This window comes from Lycorma delicatula, chromosome 9 (assembly GCF_047948215.1).
Source record: "Lycorma delicatula isolate Av1 chromosome 9, ASM4794821v1, whole genome shotgun sequence".
Classification (NCBI taxonomy): domain Eukaryota; kingdom Metazoa; phylum Arthropoda; class Insecta; order Hemiptera; family Fulgoridae; genus Lycorma; species Lycorma delicatula.
Window position 1 is genome coordinate 4,213,848 of NC_134463.1, and position 19,191 is coordinate 4,233,038.

General features: G+C 25.9%; 1 protein-coding gene across 4 annotated transcripts in view; it reads left to right on the forward strand.

Annotated features, from left to right (window-relative positions):
• Positions 1-19,191, forward strand: part of LOC142329916 (salivary peroxidase/catechol oxidase-like) — a 130,001-nt gene that overhangs the window by 90,139 nt on the left and 20,671 nt on the right. The window contains exon 1 of one of the 4 annotated variants that reach the window (XM_075374849.1): positions 18,593-18,695. The exons of the other annotated variants lie outside the window; for them this stretch is intronic. Within the exon in view, the coding sequence (XP_075230964.1) occupies positions 18,608-18,695 (88 nt within the window). The 5' untranslated portion in view covers positions 18,593-18,607. Of the gene's footprint in view, positions 1-18,592; positions 18,696-19,191 lie in introns of those variants that run through there. 4 annotated transcript variants of the gene reach the window in all.

Sequence of the window (19,191 nt, forward strand, 5' to 3'; positions counted from 1 at the left end):
TAAATAACAAATTAATATGTACCAGATAATAAGTTGTATTTTGTAAAATATCAATTTAAATTAATTTTCCATTAACGAAAAATAAATATCCGTTAATTAGAGGTATCAATGGACTAACAATCGAGGTTAACGAGATATCGAAAAAATATTTTTTATTACAAAACAAATATGATAAATGTACATATTGCATGATAAGATGGAGTTTTTTGTGCTGTTTTATCTATAAATTATAAAATGGAGCGAAGTTTTATTTGATATATTTTTAACATTCTTGTAGTTCTTTTTTTAAAGCGGTTTAAGATTAAACGTGAAAAACAAGTTTTTTTTTCGATAAAATTACAACAAAATGTAATAATATCACTATAAAATAAATCATTATTTACAATAGAAATAAATCATGTAACAGTTTCTGGTAGAATTGTAATCGATGTATCGATATATCTCAGTTCATTGATACCCAGTAATTTCGGACTCCCGTATCTATATATATCTATCACTTTTGGGTTGTGTTATAAGATCGATATTTCATTTTTATTTTCAATTATCATCTACCAGAAAAAAGGCGGGCCTAATTGTTACATAGTTCGCCGCAAAAATGTTACATAATTTATATTTTATTACACATGATTTTGATAAATGTTTTTGCCAATTTTAACTAAATAACATTCATGAATTTAGCGTACTAACAACAACAAAAACCTTTACAACGAAAAGCTTCAATCATTTTAAAAAAAAAAATTGCAGCAGCAATGAAAAAATAATAAAAATAATTGCAATAAATTTGTTTTATTTTTTTCAACGCAAAAAAAGGAAATTTAAAAAAAAAATAAAGCATATTTTTTTATATTATCCATTCGATCGATTCGAATCATTCAGTTCAAATCTGGCTCACTACAAAGATAGAGGTCGCAGTTCGCAGTCTATTATTTCAATTCATTAAAGTTTGTGCTTCAATTCAAAATAAAAATGTGTGCACACACAGCAAACAAACCAATTTCTTCTTTTTTTAGAAAGAATATTCAAATTGTTCTACAAATCACATTTTAAGATTTTCATTTATTCTTTATTACCACCAATTTAAAAATATTTATCTAATGTAAAGATTGGTTGTACTAAATATTTACTAAATTTTATATTGATCAATATACAAAACGAATAGTAATTTTATTTTTTTACTAAACACACATAATATTTTATTATCGTCTTACGATATATTTGTCTGCGACAGGGATATATTCTCCTACTTATCATAATATTACATATTAGAGTACAAAGATATACTTTAATATGTAATATTGTAGTATGATGTTAAGTGCTTTTTGTGTGTAAGACTAATGAAACATGATTTGGATAATTTTCATTCCCTGATGATGCTGATATATTAATGCGGCAAAACATGTACATTCCTACGACATATATATGGTAGGTAAGACGATAATAAAAATTATATTTGTATTTTTAGTAAAAAAAAATAAAATATATATATATATATATATATACACTACACGATAAAAAAATATGCTGATCAAAAAGTTAAATAGAAATCTATAATTAAAATCATAAAAACAGTTACATTATTTTAGAATAGAATTTATTATAAAAGAAAATGTAAATTTTATTTTAGCTGTATTATATCATATTGTAAGTAGATTAATATACTTTTTACCATAATTACTTTTATTGGTATATAAAAAAAGAGATTTTTACAGCTTATTTGAATGAATTTTATTAGTAACAATAAAAATGTTAATATGCAAAAATTAAAAGATTTATAGGTCATAAACGAAGGTAATAAACTGTACATAACAAAACGTGGAACCTAAATTTATGTGTCTGATAATACAGTTTTAAATTTGTAAAAAAATTATACCCGCATAAATTCAGACTACCTTTTTTTGTTGGGGGGGGGGGGGTTATCTACATTTATTACATTTCAGTATATTTATTTGGTTGTTTTACAGATGTTAATAAAGAAAAAAAAATTTACTTGAATTGTAATTTAATTTTTTTTAAATATTTTTATTTATAGTCGCATCAAGTCATTTATATAAGTTAATAAGTCAGTTATTTCACTAAATAAGTGACTTATCAATGTAATGTAAATGTACCGATAGATGTATAGTTTTTAACAAATTCAGGCCGACCATTCCTGAGACGTGTGGTTAATTGAAATCCAACCATCAAAGAATATCGGTATTCACATCCTAATGAAAACAAGGAATTTTATTAGGATTTGAGAACTCTCGACTTCGAAATCAGCTGATTTATGACGACGAGTGTACCACTAGACCCCCGGTGGGTTAATTTTAATTTTATTTTATTAATTAGATCGTGAAAAATATGATGTTCTATTTATCGTTTATCCTTCTAAAATTTATCGCTTTCTTCAATATTTTGTGTAAACGATTATGGGAAAAATTTTGATTTAAACGTACGTTTGTAACAGCTGTTAATCCCATAATAAATTAATTAAGTTGTAGGGCTTTCCCGTCACGCGGCTTTTTTTCTGATGCGCGGCTTACCACACACATATTAATTAAAAATACGTCAATGCCTACACTAGCGTTCCTTGTAGTGACAGGGGATACTATTGTCTCAGTATACCTACTTAGCCACTAGTTTAGAACAAATTTTGAGATGGGGGTGCGATTTTTCAAAAATGTTTTTTAAAAATATTATTATTTTTTAATCGTTAACAAATGCGCCTAAGAAAAATAAGATCTTAATTAGGCGAAATCTCGAGATACTGAAGGTGATACTACAGTCTCACCAATTTGACCTTTTAAGTTGAACATTTAATTACATCCATACCTCGTAAACAGAAGTAATCTGACCAAGTTTAGTAAAAATCGGTCCAGTAGTTCTGGTGATATAAGGTGATTTAGAGTGCGACACCGAACGCACACGCGTACATACGAACATCCGGATAATTTCCATCCGGTTTTTTGGGATCGTTAGTTGTCAAAACGTCAAGATCCGGTGAAAACCGCACATGCCCGAATCGGACCGATTACAACACTTTCCCTTCTATATCTATAGCTCTGCTACAGTGCTAGTCGGAAAAGTAAAAATTATATAAAGATGTGTTCTTTATTTTTTAATTATTCGTAACACAAAAATGTTCGTTGTATTTTAATCTGAACGTTTGTTTTTCATAATATAATAAACAATTACGTAAATAATAAATTTTTTTTATAACAAATTTTTTAATTGTAAAATATCTTCTTATTTTACGATTAAAAAATAAAAATATTTAATTAATTTTTACTTATTTTTAGATAATCTGATTATTTATTTAATAACGTCATATCATAATTTTTATGAATAAATAATTTATTTAGAGTCAAAGTTTTACTTATAAATCGTTGAATTTTTTTATAAATAATATATAGTTCATACAGGTCATTCATTATCATCTTACACGTAAGAGATATTATTTTCCCAATTTTATATAAGATTATCAAAGTTAGATATATAATAACACTAACAATAAGCATCTGTTTGGTTTCTACAACGAGCATCACGTCAGAGTATAATTTTTTTTTTTTAATAACTAATAACAATACTTCTAATGATATATTAAATAAATGATAAAATTTATTTATTTTTTTAAAGAAATTTTTTCCCCTTTATTACGTACAATTAAAATCATAAACTTCAACTAAATGAAATAAGTTATTAAGCTTGAAAAAGGCAATATTATTATTTTATTGAAATATGGTTATGTGATATGTAAAAAAAGCAAATCATTGCATTTCCTGTGCGGGAAAGCGCTGATTATTTATTCCGTCTGTCTCACTTTAAATGCCATATCAAGTTACAAATAAAATATTTTTATTTATTTGTACGTAAATAACGGTTTATTATTTTTCATTAGTATAATGGTAGAAAACCTGAATATTTATTAAAAAGGTTTAATTTTGTATATTTTCTTTTTGTGAAATAAATTATGTCCATTAATTATTCCTAAAACTCATCATAAATTATGTATTATAAGAAATAAGCTATATTAACAAAGGCATTGGAACAGAATTTCTTTTTAAAAAATGCTGCTAAAAGTTTTATGAATATTAAATTTTTTTTTCTAGTTTTATATGGAGGAACGTCATACTAAAGTTTCACTATAAGTGTAATAACAACCTGTTAAAAATATTCGTAAAATACTTAGATCATAATTACACATTCTTCGGATTTTATGTTTTTCATTGTTAATTTTTTTTTTTTATTATTGAAAAATTTCCTCAAAGAAAAATTTAAATATAAAAAAAATGTTTAAACGTTACTCTAATTTTTAAAATATTTTTATCTAGTGAACAAAAAACACATTAAAACTAGGTCATTTTTTTGCAATCTGTTGCAATTAGACAAATATGTTAATAAAATACATGTAGTATTAATATTACCAAATTTTATTTTTATCAAATGACGTAATTAGAAAAGTGTTAAATAAATTAATTACACAAAAACATGTATTGCTTATTACAAAAGATATAAATAATAAAAATTATTCAGTACAATAAAAACCACAGTACTACGTAATAAATAAAACAAAATTAATTCCTACTAGAAAAAAAGGCGAGCCTATGGCCCTTCGCAAGAATGTTACACGGTTATGTTTCATTACACATGATTCTGTTAATGTTTTTGCGAACTGTAACTAAATAAGTTCATGAATTTAGCGTACTAACAACAACAAAAACGTTTACAACGAAAGCTTCAAAATCCTGAACATTTTTAGCTGTTTCTTGAGTTGTGTTTTCTTTTGTCAGCTCTAACCTCAATATTTTCATTTTTTATCCCCAAAACACAAATATAATTCTAGACAAATCGTTCATACGCTACGCGCAGCTGCCCGGCGCACCAATAGCACTAGTCCGTTCTGCGCCAATAGCAGCTAAAATACGAGCACATAGATGAAACAAACTCATGCACCATCCTTTTTTATGGGAAATAAAATATGGAGAGTGATGAAATTAATATAATTTAAATTTAGATAAAAATAACAAGAAGTACAAACTGTTCAATAAAAACCGAATTAAAAAAACTCTCTCTTCTCCTGTTTAGCCTCCGGGAATTACCGTTTAGGTATTACTTCAGAGGATGAATTAGGATAATATGTGTAAGTGTAAATGAAGTGTAGTCTTCCACAGTCACAGGTCGACCATTCTTGAGAAGTCTGGTTAATTGAAACCCAACCGCCAAAAAACACCGGTATACACGATCTAGTTTTCAAATCCGTATAAAAAATAACTGACTTTACTAGGACTTGAACACGCTGGAACTCTCGACTTCCAAATCAGCTGATTTGGGAAGACGCGTTCACTACTACACCAACCCGGTGGGGAAAAAAAAGAAGAAAAACTGTACACATTAATACCTTAGAGTAATAAACTAATGTTATCGGCTAAATTAATACGATGTTATTAAAATATTATTACAAATAACGATAATAATTAGTACAATCCAGTAATTAAAACATGATTATACAGTAAATTAATATAATACATTCAAATAATCTGTTAGTTATGTGCGTTCTCCTTCTATTTGCTGATAATCTACGATTATCAGCAAATAACAAATAAAACTTTATTAGAAAAAAAAATTATAACTGAGCAAATAAAAGCAGGAATGTAATTGATAATAAAAAATTTAATGTAGTTGTTTAATAGAACAATAAAATATTAGGTATAAAATTACTAAGCCTACAACCAGTCATGAAACATATTTATTGTTTGATTAACGGTTTAAAATAAAGTTTCTTTAACTAAAAAATTATTTTATCTACACAATTGTAATTTATTATAAATCATTAATTAAGTTCAACATATATATGTATGATGTAATAATAGTATTCTTGTACAGTCATATTTTCTAGATTCATAAACCTTGTTCCTTGTTCTACATTCTTGTTAGTCATTCCTATACAAAATGATTAGCATAAATAACTATGTAATAATAATAATGCTAAACCAACAGAGTTCGATCAGATTGGGAATGACACGTGAATGCTTGCGCGCGCGCGCTACAACACACACACACACACATGTATATATATATATATATATATATATATATATATATATATATATATATATATTCCTTAATACAGTTTTTTGCCGATCTGTAAAGTGGAATGGCAGAGTTTCAGTCATTCATCCAGAAGGTTCCGGGTTGGGATCTCGATCGGTATGACATTTTTATTTACTACAATATTTCCATTTCACATTCTTTACATACTTCATACTTCAAGCTATGTGGTGAATTAATCACATTACTATGCATAACTACGAACTGCAAATTAAATGGATAATTAAAACCTCTTTTCGTTTTCTTTTCATAAAAAAAATCTGTTTATTAGATACACATTAAATAAACTCATGGAATTAAAAAAAATGTTTATTAATTTACAGTATGTGTTCTGAAATTGTTTGTCAATTTTATGACCTTTTACCAAATTGCTGAAACATTAATGTAAAATAGGTTATTTTATTTAAAAAAAAAAGTAAATAAATAAATACTTATTTTTATTTCCTAAATAAATGGGCATTAAATTTAAAAATAAAAATAAAAAAATAAATTAGTGTTTACATAAATTTAGCTGAATAGATAATATGACCTTGAAATGCTAATTAAAAAAATATATAATAAATATTTTATAATTTTTTTTACGTTGGATTAATTTAAAAATAACATTCCTTAAGCCTGAGATCATTCTAGTCAAAAAAATAAAAATAAACAAGTACATATATATTATTTTTAATATTAAATATTGTTTACACTACTTGATTATTTATTTAACGACTTTATTGTTTTTTGTTTATACAACCGAGAGATACAATTATTTATTTGCGTACCACTCGTTCTTAAGGCTATGATACATGGAAATATATTTAAAGCGGCTGATGTACTGAAAGGACCAGTCACGTTTTCTTCTGTAAAAATAATAATATCTATGTCCTATAGTGAACAAAATAAGGATTTCGCTTGTAGATTTGAATATTATCACTTTACAGTCGGCTTAAAATGCTTACATACAATAATATATTTGGCTAAGCGAAAAAAAAAACGGAAACTACTTCACTCCTTACTCTCCCTTTAAAATTTTGTTATTACTGAAAATGGCTGAGCTATTTTTGAAATGACGTCTGGCTGATTTTACCATTTGATTATGATACCTGTCGTACAATCAGCATTAAATAAATTTGGTTTTTTTTCGGGAAATATTCGATTCAATCTAAAGAATAGCATATATATATATATATATATATATATATATATATATATATATATATATATATATATATATATTAAATTGATTAATTAATAAGTGGATTTATTATTAATTCCTGACTAAGATGGTAAACTGAATTCTTTATGAACTGCTCGTACGATACAACCTCTTTATCTCGAAGATTAGTAATTTCGAAATTGGAAGGTGTAAAATACAGATAGTAAGCAGACGGCTAAAGCCACTTTCATAAAACTGGTTCGTGAATATCAGTGCAGCTAATTAATACGCTATCTACTGTTTCATTGTGCTCTGTTTGCTTTTTTAATGGTTATTTCGATAAGAATAGTCAGTACCGATTAATATTTCTTATAAAAAAAGGAGTGTAGTAGTTTTGAAACGTATATGTTATTTTTATTTAATCTTTAGAAGATTATAAAAATAAAAAAAAATCACTATCATTCAATGTTAATTACCCAACACCTTCTAAGAAGGTTTTAAATAATTTCGTTGCTGCTACAATTTCCCCCGTTGATATATCTTCTTTTTTTTTGAAAAGAGATAATTTTCAGATCTCCTGGAAAAATTATATCGAATATAATAATTTAATTATAGTCATTATTTAATAATCAGTAATGCTTTTTTTACAATGAGGTTATTACACGGTGGTTTTTTACAATGAGGTTATAAATAATTATTAAATATAAAATGTAAACTACATTTAACGATTTAGGAATAAATAAAATTAAAGAGAGAAGAACGCTTAAAAGCTATTATAAAAATAAAAATATCACAAAAAATTAAATACGCAATTCGATTATTAAAAAGTTATCATCATCATTATTATTATTATAAATAAATACGGCTTAATTATTAAAAATAAACATTAATAAAAAACGGTTTATTTAAAAGAAATAATAACAATAAAAATACATTTAAAAATCAATATTTATGAAAGAATAGAAATAATAGTTTATAATTTCCCAAAAGTTACAGTAAAAATATATCTCAAAGATCCTGGATTACGCCAATTTTTAAATATCAGATATCCGGAAAAATGATTAACAGGATTTATTCCAGGTTTTTAAATATTATAAAATAATAATTTTTTATTCTGTAATAAAGTGCTTGTTTTTTTTTTGTATTCAGTCATTTGACTGGTTTGATGCAGCTCTCCAAGATTCCCTATCTAGTGCTAGTCGTTTCATTTCAGTATACCCTCTACAACCTACATCCCCAAGAATTTGTTTTACATACTCCAAACGTGGCCTGCCTACACAATTTTTTCCTTCTACCTGTCCTTCCAATATTAAAGCGACTATTCCAGGATGCCTTAGTATGTGGCCTATAAGTCTGTCTCTTCTTTTAACTATATTTTTCCAAATGCTTCTGTCTTCATCTATTTGCCGCAACACCTCTTCATTTGTCACTTTATCCACCCGTCTGATTTTTAACATTCTCCTATAGCACCGCATTTCAAAAGCTTCTAATCTTTTCTTCTCAGATACTCCGATCGTCCAAGTTTCACTTCCATATAAAGCGAAACTCCAAACATATACTTTCAAAAATCTTTTCCTGAAATTTAAATTAATTTTTGATGTAAACAAATTATATTTCTTACTGAAGGCTCGTTTCGCTTGTGCTATTCGGCATTTTATATCGCTCCTGCTTCGTCCATCTTTAGTAATTCTACTTCCCAAATAACAAAATTCTTCTACCTCCATAATCTTTTCACATTCAGTGGTCCATCTTTGTTATTTCTACTACATTTCATTACTTTTGTTTTGTTCTTGTTTATTTTCATGCGATAGTTCTTGCGTAGGACTTCATCTATGCCGTTCATTGTTTCTTCTAAATCCTTTTTACTCTCCGCTAGAATTACTATATCAAAGTGCTTGTAAACATGAGAATTATCTGTTTGAGATATATATATATATCAAACAACAACAAATTAACCACCAAGTACAGTAACAGAAAAACCTAATAAACTAATAACAAAAGTCGACTTTCGCAGGATCCCATATCATTAGTAGGTACATATTTATACAATTACATTAAAGTAAAAAAAATATAATGGTTAATTTCCCAGATATTAATCTTCAGACTCTACAGAGTGTAATATTTAATCGAAGGCTCTGCTACAGGGAATATAATTTGTATTATTTCAGAATTTTTCGTAAATAGTCTTTACTATTTATTACAATACAAACTGAAAATACTATGAAATAAATAAATTACGGTATTCTTCTAGTAATAAATACGAGAACACATATTTTTTTTTATAAATTGAACAGGCTTTAATTATTATTTATCAGTATTATTCTCATAAGCATAAGGATAATGAACACAGTGAGGGCACGAGAGTAATGTGCATCACGTCCATCTATGCAGGGCTAGATTGGCTTACTTCGCTCGCTCTGAACCATAAGTAAATTTGAATACAAAAAAAAAGGCGTGCGGGAAGGGTTTCCATTGAAATCCGTCAAAGAAGTGTATGTATGAATATGTACACTATCTTATACGGTATTCATATATCTATAATAAATATAAATAAGCTCATATAAAGAGGAGACGAAAAAACATTGATCAAGCTCAGAAAAGAAAACACAAAAAAATAGTCTCATCAGTCACACAAAGAATAACTACGAGTAATCAAACTAAGAAACAGTGAAACAAATCAAAGAACCAACAAAAGTAACTGGCGAAACGAAATGAAGAACTTTGATGATCCACAACACCGTAAGGTAGCTGATTCACCTCAAATCTCGGAAAACTTGGTGATCTAACATATGCAGTCCTTTAGGCCCCTAATGTCCTCGCTGTTAACCGTGAGCCAGTTCACATGTTTGTTCACTCTCATTTTGTATCTAGTACCGAATCGCCGTATCTCTTTTTTAACATTGGTAATCATGTATTTCAGTGTTCTTCGCGTCTTGGCGCTTCTGTTATATTTTTTAATAGTGTGTTCTGGAATCACTGTATTACTCCGATGTTACTCTCGCTTGTCGTACTCCACAGTTTGATTCCGTAGGTCTAAATCGGTTTCAGGACCGCTAAGTACAGTAAATGTTTATTAATGATAGTTACGACCCATTGCCTAGCAACCAGTACGTTTCCCTGAACTCAATGTTAAGCTGCGTTATTTTCTCTCTGACATGACTCTCCATGTCAGACGGCGATCCAGATGCAGTCCTAGGTATCGCACGCTGTTAACATGCGGGATGAAAATTGAAAATTCCATAAATTGACTTACGTGCAAGCGTAACATGCGTAGATTTAACCTTCATCTTCCATTTACATACCCGTTCGTTAATTAAATACAATACAGTGCAGAAGCAGTTTAGTTTAGCAGAAGCTATGATACATATGAAAATAAAATCCAAAATAGGCTAGTACGTTGAAAATATTTTTTTTTTTAACTAAAACTTTCAACATTAGAATAAAATTTTGACTAAGCATATCTTTTTATATAATTGTAAAAATATATTAAAAGAATGCAAAATTATTTTTTTTTAAATTTTTATAATTTAAAAAAAAAGTAAATTATGAACTTGAAATATGAACTTTAAAAGAAAAAATATGAACTTATTATATCCAGTAATTTTATTCCTCGCAATAAAATCACATTCTCTAAAACATAAAATTTTTCTTTTATCAAAAAAAGCCTGAATTTTTTTTTTTATCGAACGATTTGATCTCCTGAACAAGATATTAATAGTAATATTACTATAAACAATTTTAAGTAAAATTACTACAGTATTAATAATATACGAATGAGTAATATGTCACATGGTATTAATAATATGAACTACATCTGTAACGACAAATTGTGTTATAAAACTAATTACATCATAAACCTCGATAAAATACACTCTTTAAAATGCAGTATGTTTTTCTATAATTTTACGTAAAGGATGTTATATATAAAAAATTTTTTCCCTCCTTAATTTATTTAAGAAATGATATAAAGTATTTATCCCAAATAGAAGACAGATTATTCAATTTTTATTAATAATAATAATTTTTTACGTCTGTAATCTCCCCGACCCCCGGAACCGGGTCCGCAATAACATTAAAAATATTTATATAATATATCATATGTGCAAGTAAATATGTATGTTTTTCCCCTTAGTTCAAACAAGTATAAGAAATGGTCATAATATTTGTTCTCGTATTTATTACTAGAAGAATGTCGTAATTAATTTTTTTTCATAGTATTTTCAATTTGTATTGTAATAAGCAGCAAAAACTATTTACAAAAAATTCTGAAATAATGAAAACTGTATTTTTTCTACCAGAGCTTATTACTCGATTAAATATTAAACTCTGTTGAGTCTGAGGATTAATATCTGGGAAACTAACCAATACACGTATTTTTATAAAATATACAAAAAACTTTAACCTACTAACTGCTGTATCTGTTTGATTGTTTTTAAACGTTTTTCAGACTCTTTTAAATATTTCTTCTTACATGAATTAAAAAAAATCATAGTTTAAAGTTTTGATTTCAAAGGTTTTCTTAATCTAGATGATTATACTCGTAGTTTGTGAAATCTACGACCAGATTATTTTTAAAATGTTTATTTTGTTCGTGATAACATTTTTGATGTACGAGATCTTAAATCATTAAATTCTTCCATTTTCCCCCGTTATTTTTATGAAAATTTTGTATGTTGCAAATACAACTTCCAGTGATGTGAAACACGTGTTTTTCATGGCGTTGCTAGATTTTGGGTAGTCAGTTGTCGTACTTGCAAAAACGTCTATTTACATTTTTGCCTATTAATAAGTTACATCCTACTGTACATGTTGTATTCGTACTTCTAACTTCTAAATTCATTAATCCTGAGTTACAATTTCCGGTTGTCCAATTTTTTTTTATTGTACGGCAGTATTATCTTGTACTAATCTTTACGACATCAGTTGATTATGTGGAATATTATCAATTAAAATGAATCAAATACTATCCAGTGCGTTTTTGTATTATTTTTATTGTAGTAGGCCTTTAAATAGACCTCATTTATAAACTTATTTATCAAGCCAATTTCTCTTTTTTAACTCAATTCAAAATAATAATAGTAATGAACTCATACAAAACTATTGTTAGAAGATTAATTAAATTAACAATAAAAAAAAGAAAATGATAAAGCTTATATTATAATGAACCGCTTAATGTGAATCTTTTGATGGTTACGCACACGTATGTTTAGTTCTATAACTATACTAAGCCTAATGTTATGTGTAACTTCTTTCCTACTGAGAGAAAGTTGTATATTTCATTTCCGGTAAATTTAAATATTAAAATAAACCTTTAACAATATAAGTAGGTTACAATGAATGTTGATTATCGAAGATATATGAAGGAAATTAATTATGTTGCATCCACATCGAAAACTATATAATCATGTTATATCTTTGTCGATTAATTTGAAGTTTATTAACTTGCGAAATAATAAAATATGGAAAAAACATAAATCAAGATTAATGTAATTTTATTTCTCAATGATTTTTCTGTTAATCTTTGCATTTCATTACATTATTAAAATTCTTCAAAAAAAATGAAAGAAAATTACTCTTTTATGGACTCGTATAGAATAAGAAAAAAATATTCTAAAAATATGCTCTATTAACTGCCTATTAATTCATATTTTCTCGCCAAATCTGCACTTTTTTCCAGTTATCGATCATTTTCATCATCAAAACACGGGTTTCTAACCTTTTTTTTATGTGAAGCGTTTTTTCCGTAAATAAGAAACAGTAATAACATTTTATTCAATTCTTTGAATTTAGATTTTGAAATCGATAACGAAATAAATAAGAATTAAGTTAATTAATTGTTAATAATTTTTTGTGTTTAATTTTGCATCTGCATTAAAATAAAAAATAATAATTTTGTCTACCTCTTTATAATCTTTGAGCTCGTTTTTACCATTTTTTTCTTATAATTTATTTTATTAAAATTATAAAGCTTGAAAATTGTGTATAATAAAACTTGTTTTTAACAGTTCACAAAGAATGTAAACATGTTTGTTTATTTGAGTTGTTATTTAAATTTAGTTCTTAATAATAAAGGTAGAAAAAGATCAATTTTTAAATAAATATATTTTATAGATTTTTATGTCCATATTTTTTACAAGATTATTATAATTCAGTGTAATATTTTTTTGTTAGCATGTCATTGTTCAAACTGTAACTTGTTAAATATTAAGAATATATTACAAAATTACAATTAAAATTAAGTAGGAAAATATTAATTTTAATAGTTAATACATACCTGAAAAAAAAAACTGTAAACAAATCTGAAAAATTAATCACAATGACTGAGAAATACAGCAATAATTAGCTTGCATTGAAAAATCAGATTAAATTAATATTAAAAATGAGGTTGTTAAATTGAATCATTATTATATGATACAATGAATTTTAAATTATCATTTTATTTTTATCTATAAATTAAATGATTGTTAGGTTAAGTTTAATTAGAAATACATTGGTCCAGATTAGATATTATTTACATTTTTGCACATTAATACTAGGTTTAGCATTATGTAAATTTTTATATTATCAAAACACAAATTACAGTATTAAAATTACTATTAACAGATGGTTTTGAATGGTTTTTACATGTAGAAACATAATAATTACATATAAACACTTGGTTACAATATTGAAATTACCATATTTTAAAAATAGAAACTATATATAGATTTGAAAGCAACAAGTTGTTCCTGGTGAAAGAATCAGGTTTCTGGTTGTCTACAACCGCATAAAAACTTCTGTAATTTGCTTTATGTATAAGAGAAATGTTGGCTGATAACCAAGAATACTTATTACAAAACTATTCAAGATCTTTAAAAGAATAAAAACAGTTAAATATTTACCATACTGGTTAGTTAGGTTTTATTTACATGTCCTCGGCAGTAATCTGATGTCATTGATCCATTATTATCATTACTAAATGAGATTGATTTTAAATATAGTAAAACTTTCTCTGTTTCTAGAATTTTGTTACGGGAATAGTTCCCTCAGATTCCTTTAGATAAGAAATTAATTTTAATAATAACAATACAAACTTTAATTCATTAATACAACTTTGGGTATAAGTTCACTATTGTAGACAAGTGGTATGAAATGATTCTGTGTTAGATATCAAAACTAGATGGTTATAGACAACCAGATATAAAATACAAATCACGAATGAAACTGACATTTCCATCTTTAAGAAAAAAAAAATTAAGATTATGTCAAGCATATAATGGAAAGTTAAGAATAGATTACTGTTGCTTTATTTCTTGTACTAAGTATAAAATACTGTTGCACATTATCAAAACCCAAATGACATTTATTCATATTAGTGTGTCTTTATTTATCACAGGAATTAGCTGTTTAGAACATTAATATTCATGTAGTTCATAGTCACGGAAAAGACTGAGTATTGGACTGATTAATTGTAGGAGGATTAAGAAGCCCTGAATTACTCAAAAGTAGGACTTTATTCACTAATTCAGCTTTTTATGAGACTCTCTGATAGAAATAACGTTTCTGAATGTAAACGTCAGCTATTTGATATTGTTTACAAATTCTGCCAGAACAATAGTTGATGCTTTTCCCATGATATCATTCAAAGAAGAAATAAATCAAAATTTAAAAAAAAAAGGTATTAACCTATAAAAGGATGGCTTTAAAAGATCAAGATACAGATAATATAAATAAATAATGTAAACATTCTGTTGGGAAATAACTGGTTGTATACTTTAACTTAACTCAGTTAGCTTCTTGTCAAGAGTTGAGCTTGAGATAGTTGATTTAGAAGCTGTTGTGGTGATCTTTATCTTAACAGTCCAAAAATTAATAAGCCAGTTCTGGGTTTCAGAACTACACCTTGTACAAAATCAATCAGTGTAATACATTGCTGACATTGTACATAGTACAATGTAGGTAGTGAAGTTAAATTAATAGCTTACCCAGGAATAGCATGTCAGGTTTTAAATAAACTTTGCAGAAATGTTTAATTAATATTAATTTTGATATCTAACACCTCAAGGATTTATGTATTTTCAGAATAGAATCTTCTGTATTATAGAATTCTATATGAGTCACCAAAATTAATTAGAAATCTCAGTTAGGTAAGGTTAGTATCCTTACAATCAGATAACCTATAAATTGCATGAAACTAGGAATGGATAGCTGATAGTGAACGAAAAAATATAATAAATCAATCAATCAACTGTTGAACAATAATGAACTTATGACCAGATGTGAAGATAATAACTGATTGATTTATTTGCTAGCACAGTTTTCATGAGTAGGGTCTATGGGGAGTCTAGACAGTTAGGGAGGCCTGTAGGCAAACATGTTCCTCGTTTATTTAATAAATATTTCTTATTAAATTCATGGATTGGTTGGCACCAATGTGTTATTAATTAGAATGTCATTAGTTTTTGAGTTTACATTGGAATCTTTATGGCAAAACTTGCTGACTGTCAATTCATGAGAAATTGTAGATGAACTATTCAAATTAGGAATTTGAGATTTCTCATGTCAGCAAAGCTACTTAACACCATACTGGAAATAAACAATTTTTTTTATATGTTATTGTGTAATTATTGAAAATTAGTACATTTTTTATCATTAATATTTGTATACTTTATACCTATATGCGTGCTTAGTTGAGATCATTAAAAAATTTTAAATGTATAGAATATTTATTATAAATCTGTATCAATTTGATTTTAAGACAATAATTTTGTCAAAGTTGTAAGAATAATTTATAAATTTAATTTTAGCTGTCTTCTAAAAATTCTCCTAGAAAATAACTATTTCACATGATTGTTTTTAAAAAGTAACTATTATAATAAACTCTTTTAATTATTAAACTATGAAATTTATAAAAATTTGTTTTATTTGCGCATTTTCTTGCTGTAATAAATATTTCATCAAATATATTATATCTGTATTAGATAGTTGTGTAGCTATATTATAGCTACCAGTTGATGGAATTAATATAAAAATAATAACAGTCATATTGAATAATTCATGTAGTCTTGGTTTCTTTGATTCTACATATAAATATAAATTTTCAAATTAAAAAATAAATTTTTGCTAGAATTAAATTAAAGATGTTTTGTAATTATTATACAAGAAAAGACCTTTAATGAAATAAAGGTAACTTTGGCCTGTGGTTAAAATATATATTTAAAAAATACTGCTCCTAATTCAGTAATTTAATTTGCTCTTCAATTTTGAGAATATTATATGTTATGAATTAAAGTATCTCTGAAAGTATTGTTTCTGATCATATTCTGAATTTTAAAAAACTTATCAATAAAAAAGTGAGCATGTGATCTTTATGAATTAAACAAACTTAGACAGAGTGATCACAGTTTAATAAAAGGATTTAGCTGTCATAATTATCAGTGTTGTTAAATGTACTCTATGAATAATCTATTTCAATATACATCAAATGTTGTGTCATATAAATAATCTTTAATAATACATTACAAATCATAAATGGTTTTTTTTTTAAATATATTAAAATCATACAATGAGACAAAAATAAATCAGCCAGTTGGTATAGTGGTTAGCGGATTATTACATTATTAATTATTCCATTACTTTCTCATAAAAATTCATTTTATTTGATCATCTTCTTGCTGTGATAAATATTTCATTTAGCTATAACCAGAAGATAGAATTAATTTAAAAATATTAGTAATGAAATTCAAACACATATTAACTACATACAAACAATAAAAAAAATTAAAATATTAATTAAAAAATAAATTATATTATAAACTGGTATAATGATTTGATAAATACAATTAAAGGATCTATATTCTGTTGGTAAGAGTTTTATTTTAATTTTTATTTGAATAAAATAAATATTTGCAACTTCCGTGTTACTTTTTTATTTAAAAATAACAAGTACAAAATACCTCCTTTTTATAAGATATAATTTTTTTAATAGCTTAAATAGATAGAACTAGGTTAAATTGGTTTAAATGTAATGTATGTTCATAACTATGTCTGTATAATATTTTTGAAGAGAGTAAAAACAATTTTTTATGAAGTTTATATAATTTGAAAGGGATATGGGTAAAATATTTCATAAAAAATGTGAGAAGAGTTTCATTACTTTTTAAAATCCCGCTTAGAGCAAAGCGATTGGCTATCAGAATCGAAACAAATAAGTTACATAAATGATCTTTTTCAAATGACCAGACTGTAATTAAAAGCGATTTGATGATTATTGAATCATTTGTTTATTAAAATTACGAAATAAATAAATAGATTTTATTTCCATCAAAGGGAAATACTTTTGACATTTTTACTAGTACAGTGTAGGTTACTGATTAAGTTTATTCAGTTGCCGTTCTGTATTAATGTGCAGCCATCTTGATAGTGTGTAGTTAGATTTTATTAGTATATGAATTTGTAATATTGTGCTATTATATGAAGTATTTCCCTTGTAAATCTTTATTTAATTATTCTACGCTTATTTCATTATAAAGACTTTAGGCCTGTGAAATTCTTTTAACGTTCAGTATTTCACTTCTAAATTAAATCTTTCTAAAGTTAAGTTGTCCTTTAGAGCTGTCGAAGGTGGAATACGGACACTAAATAAAAATAAGATTTGTTTAGTTATTTGTTATTTTTATCTACTTAATAGAAATCTTGCGGTTTTTAAAAAATATTTTATTACTTATAAATCGGAGTATCTCCATTTTTTTTATTAAATTCTAAAAGTGATAGCTGGTTCAAAAGCGCGTAATTCCATTTACATTAGGTTGTAGAAAAAATTGTTTAACCTTTAATAATGCTTAAGCAATCCTTTGGGAATACTACGTCCGTTAGCTAACGGAGTAAACAAAAGGTCTCAGTAGTGGGACTTATCACTGAGACTTACATGAAATTTCTGAAAGTGAAAGTTTAAGTTTTCGTTAAAAAAATTTAACGGGTTGTAAAGTAATAGCTAAAAAATTATTAGCACTTTCTACATTTCATTATTATTTTAAATTTTCGATATTAAAAAAATATTTTTATTTAAACCTTTATTTGTAGTTTTTATGTTGAAGATTAGGAAGAAATTGAAGTCGTGTTGATTTTCAAAGTTTTTTAAATAAAAATAAAAATTCTTATTGATGTTAATAATGTTTTAGATTTGGATGTGCTGATACTGAATTAATTTAAATAATATAATATTAAATGTTTAAATATTTTATGGCCATTGTGGAAGGTAGTTGGTCACGACATTCTGACATATTTTTTTCTGATTATCAAACAATTTCATCTCGAGAGTAATTTATTAAGTCAATTTTATATTATTATACATCTTAGTTATTGTATTTTTGGTAGCCCATAAAATAAATAGTTATTGTAATGTTTGTCATTAAACAACCAAACGCAAAATTACTTAAAAATTTAAAAATAAGGAAAAACTTGAAGGCCCATCTTGATAATGTGCCGGGTAAGAGGATTTTTAGTAGTTTCTTTTTTGATGCTTAAGTAAATTATTAGATTATTATTTTTTGCTAGATAATAGTCTCAGATTAATTAATTAAATTTTCTTCTAATACAAAAATTAAAATAAAAAAAAATTGCTATAATCTGTAACATAACATTTAATGTATTAGTTATGTAGTAATCTATATAATAGTATTTTTATTATTAGTAGACAGTATTTTATTCTAAAATAAATATGAAACTATTTAAGAGTGTGCATATGTGATTTCATTAATTTTATATGATTATTTATTAATCAGTAGGTAAGCAATCGCAGTTAATTTTTTTCTTAAGCTTAACATTTTTGTGAAAACTATTTTATAAGGAGATTAAAATGGTTTAATTAATTATAATTTTAAAATAATTTGTAATAAATATTAATTTTTAGAAAGTAATAATGATTTAATTACTTTAATCAAATATTGAGGATAATTGAGTGATAACTTGTATTAATGTCATTG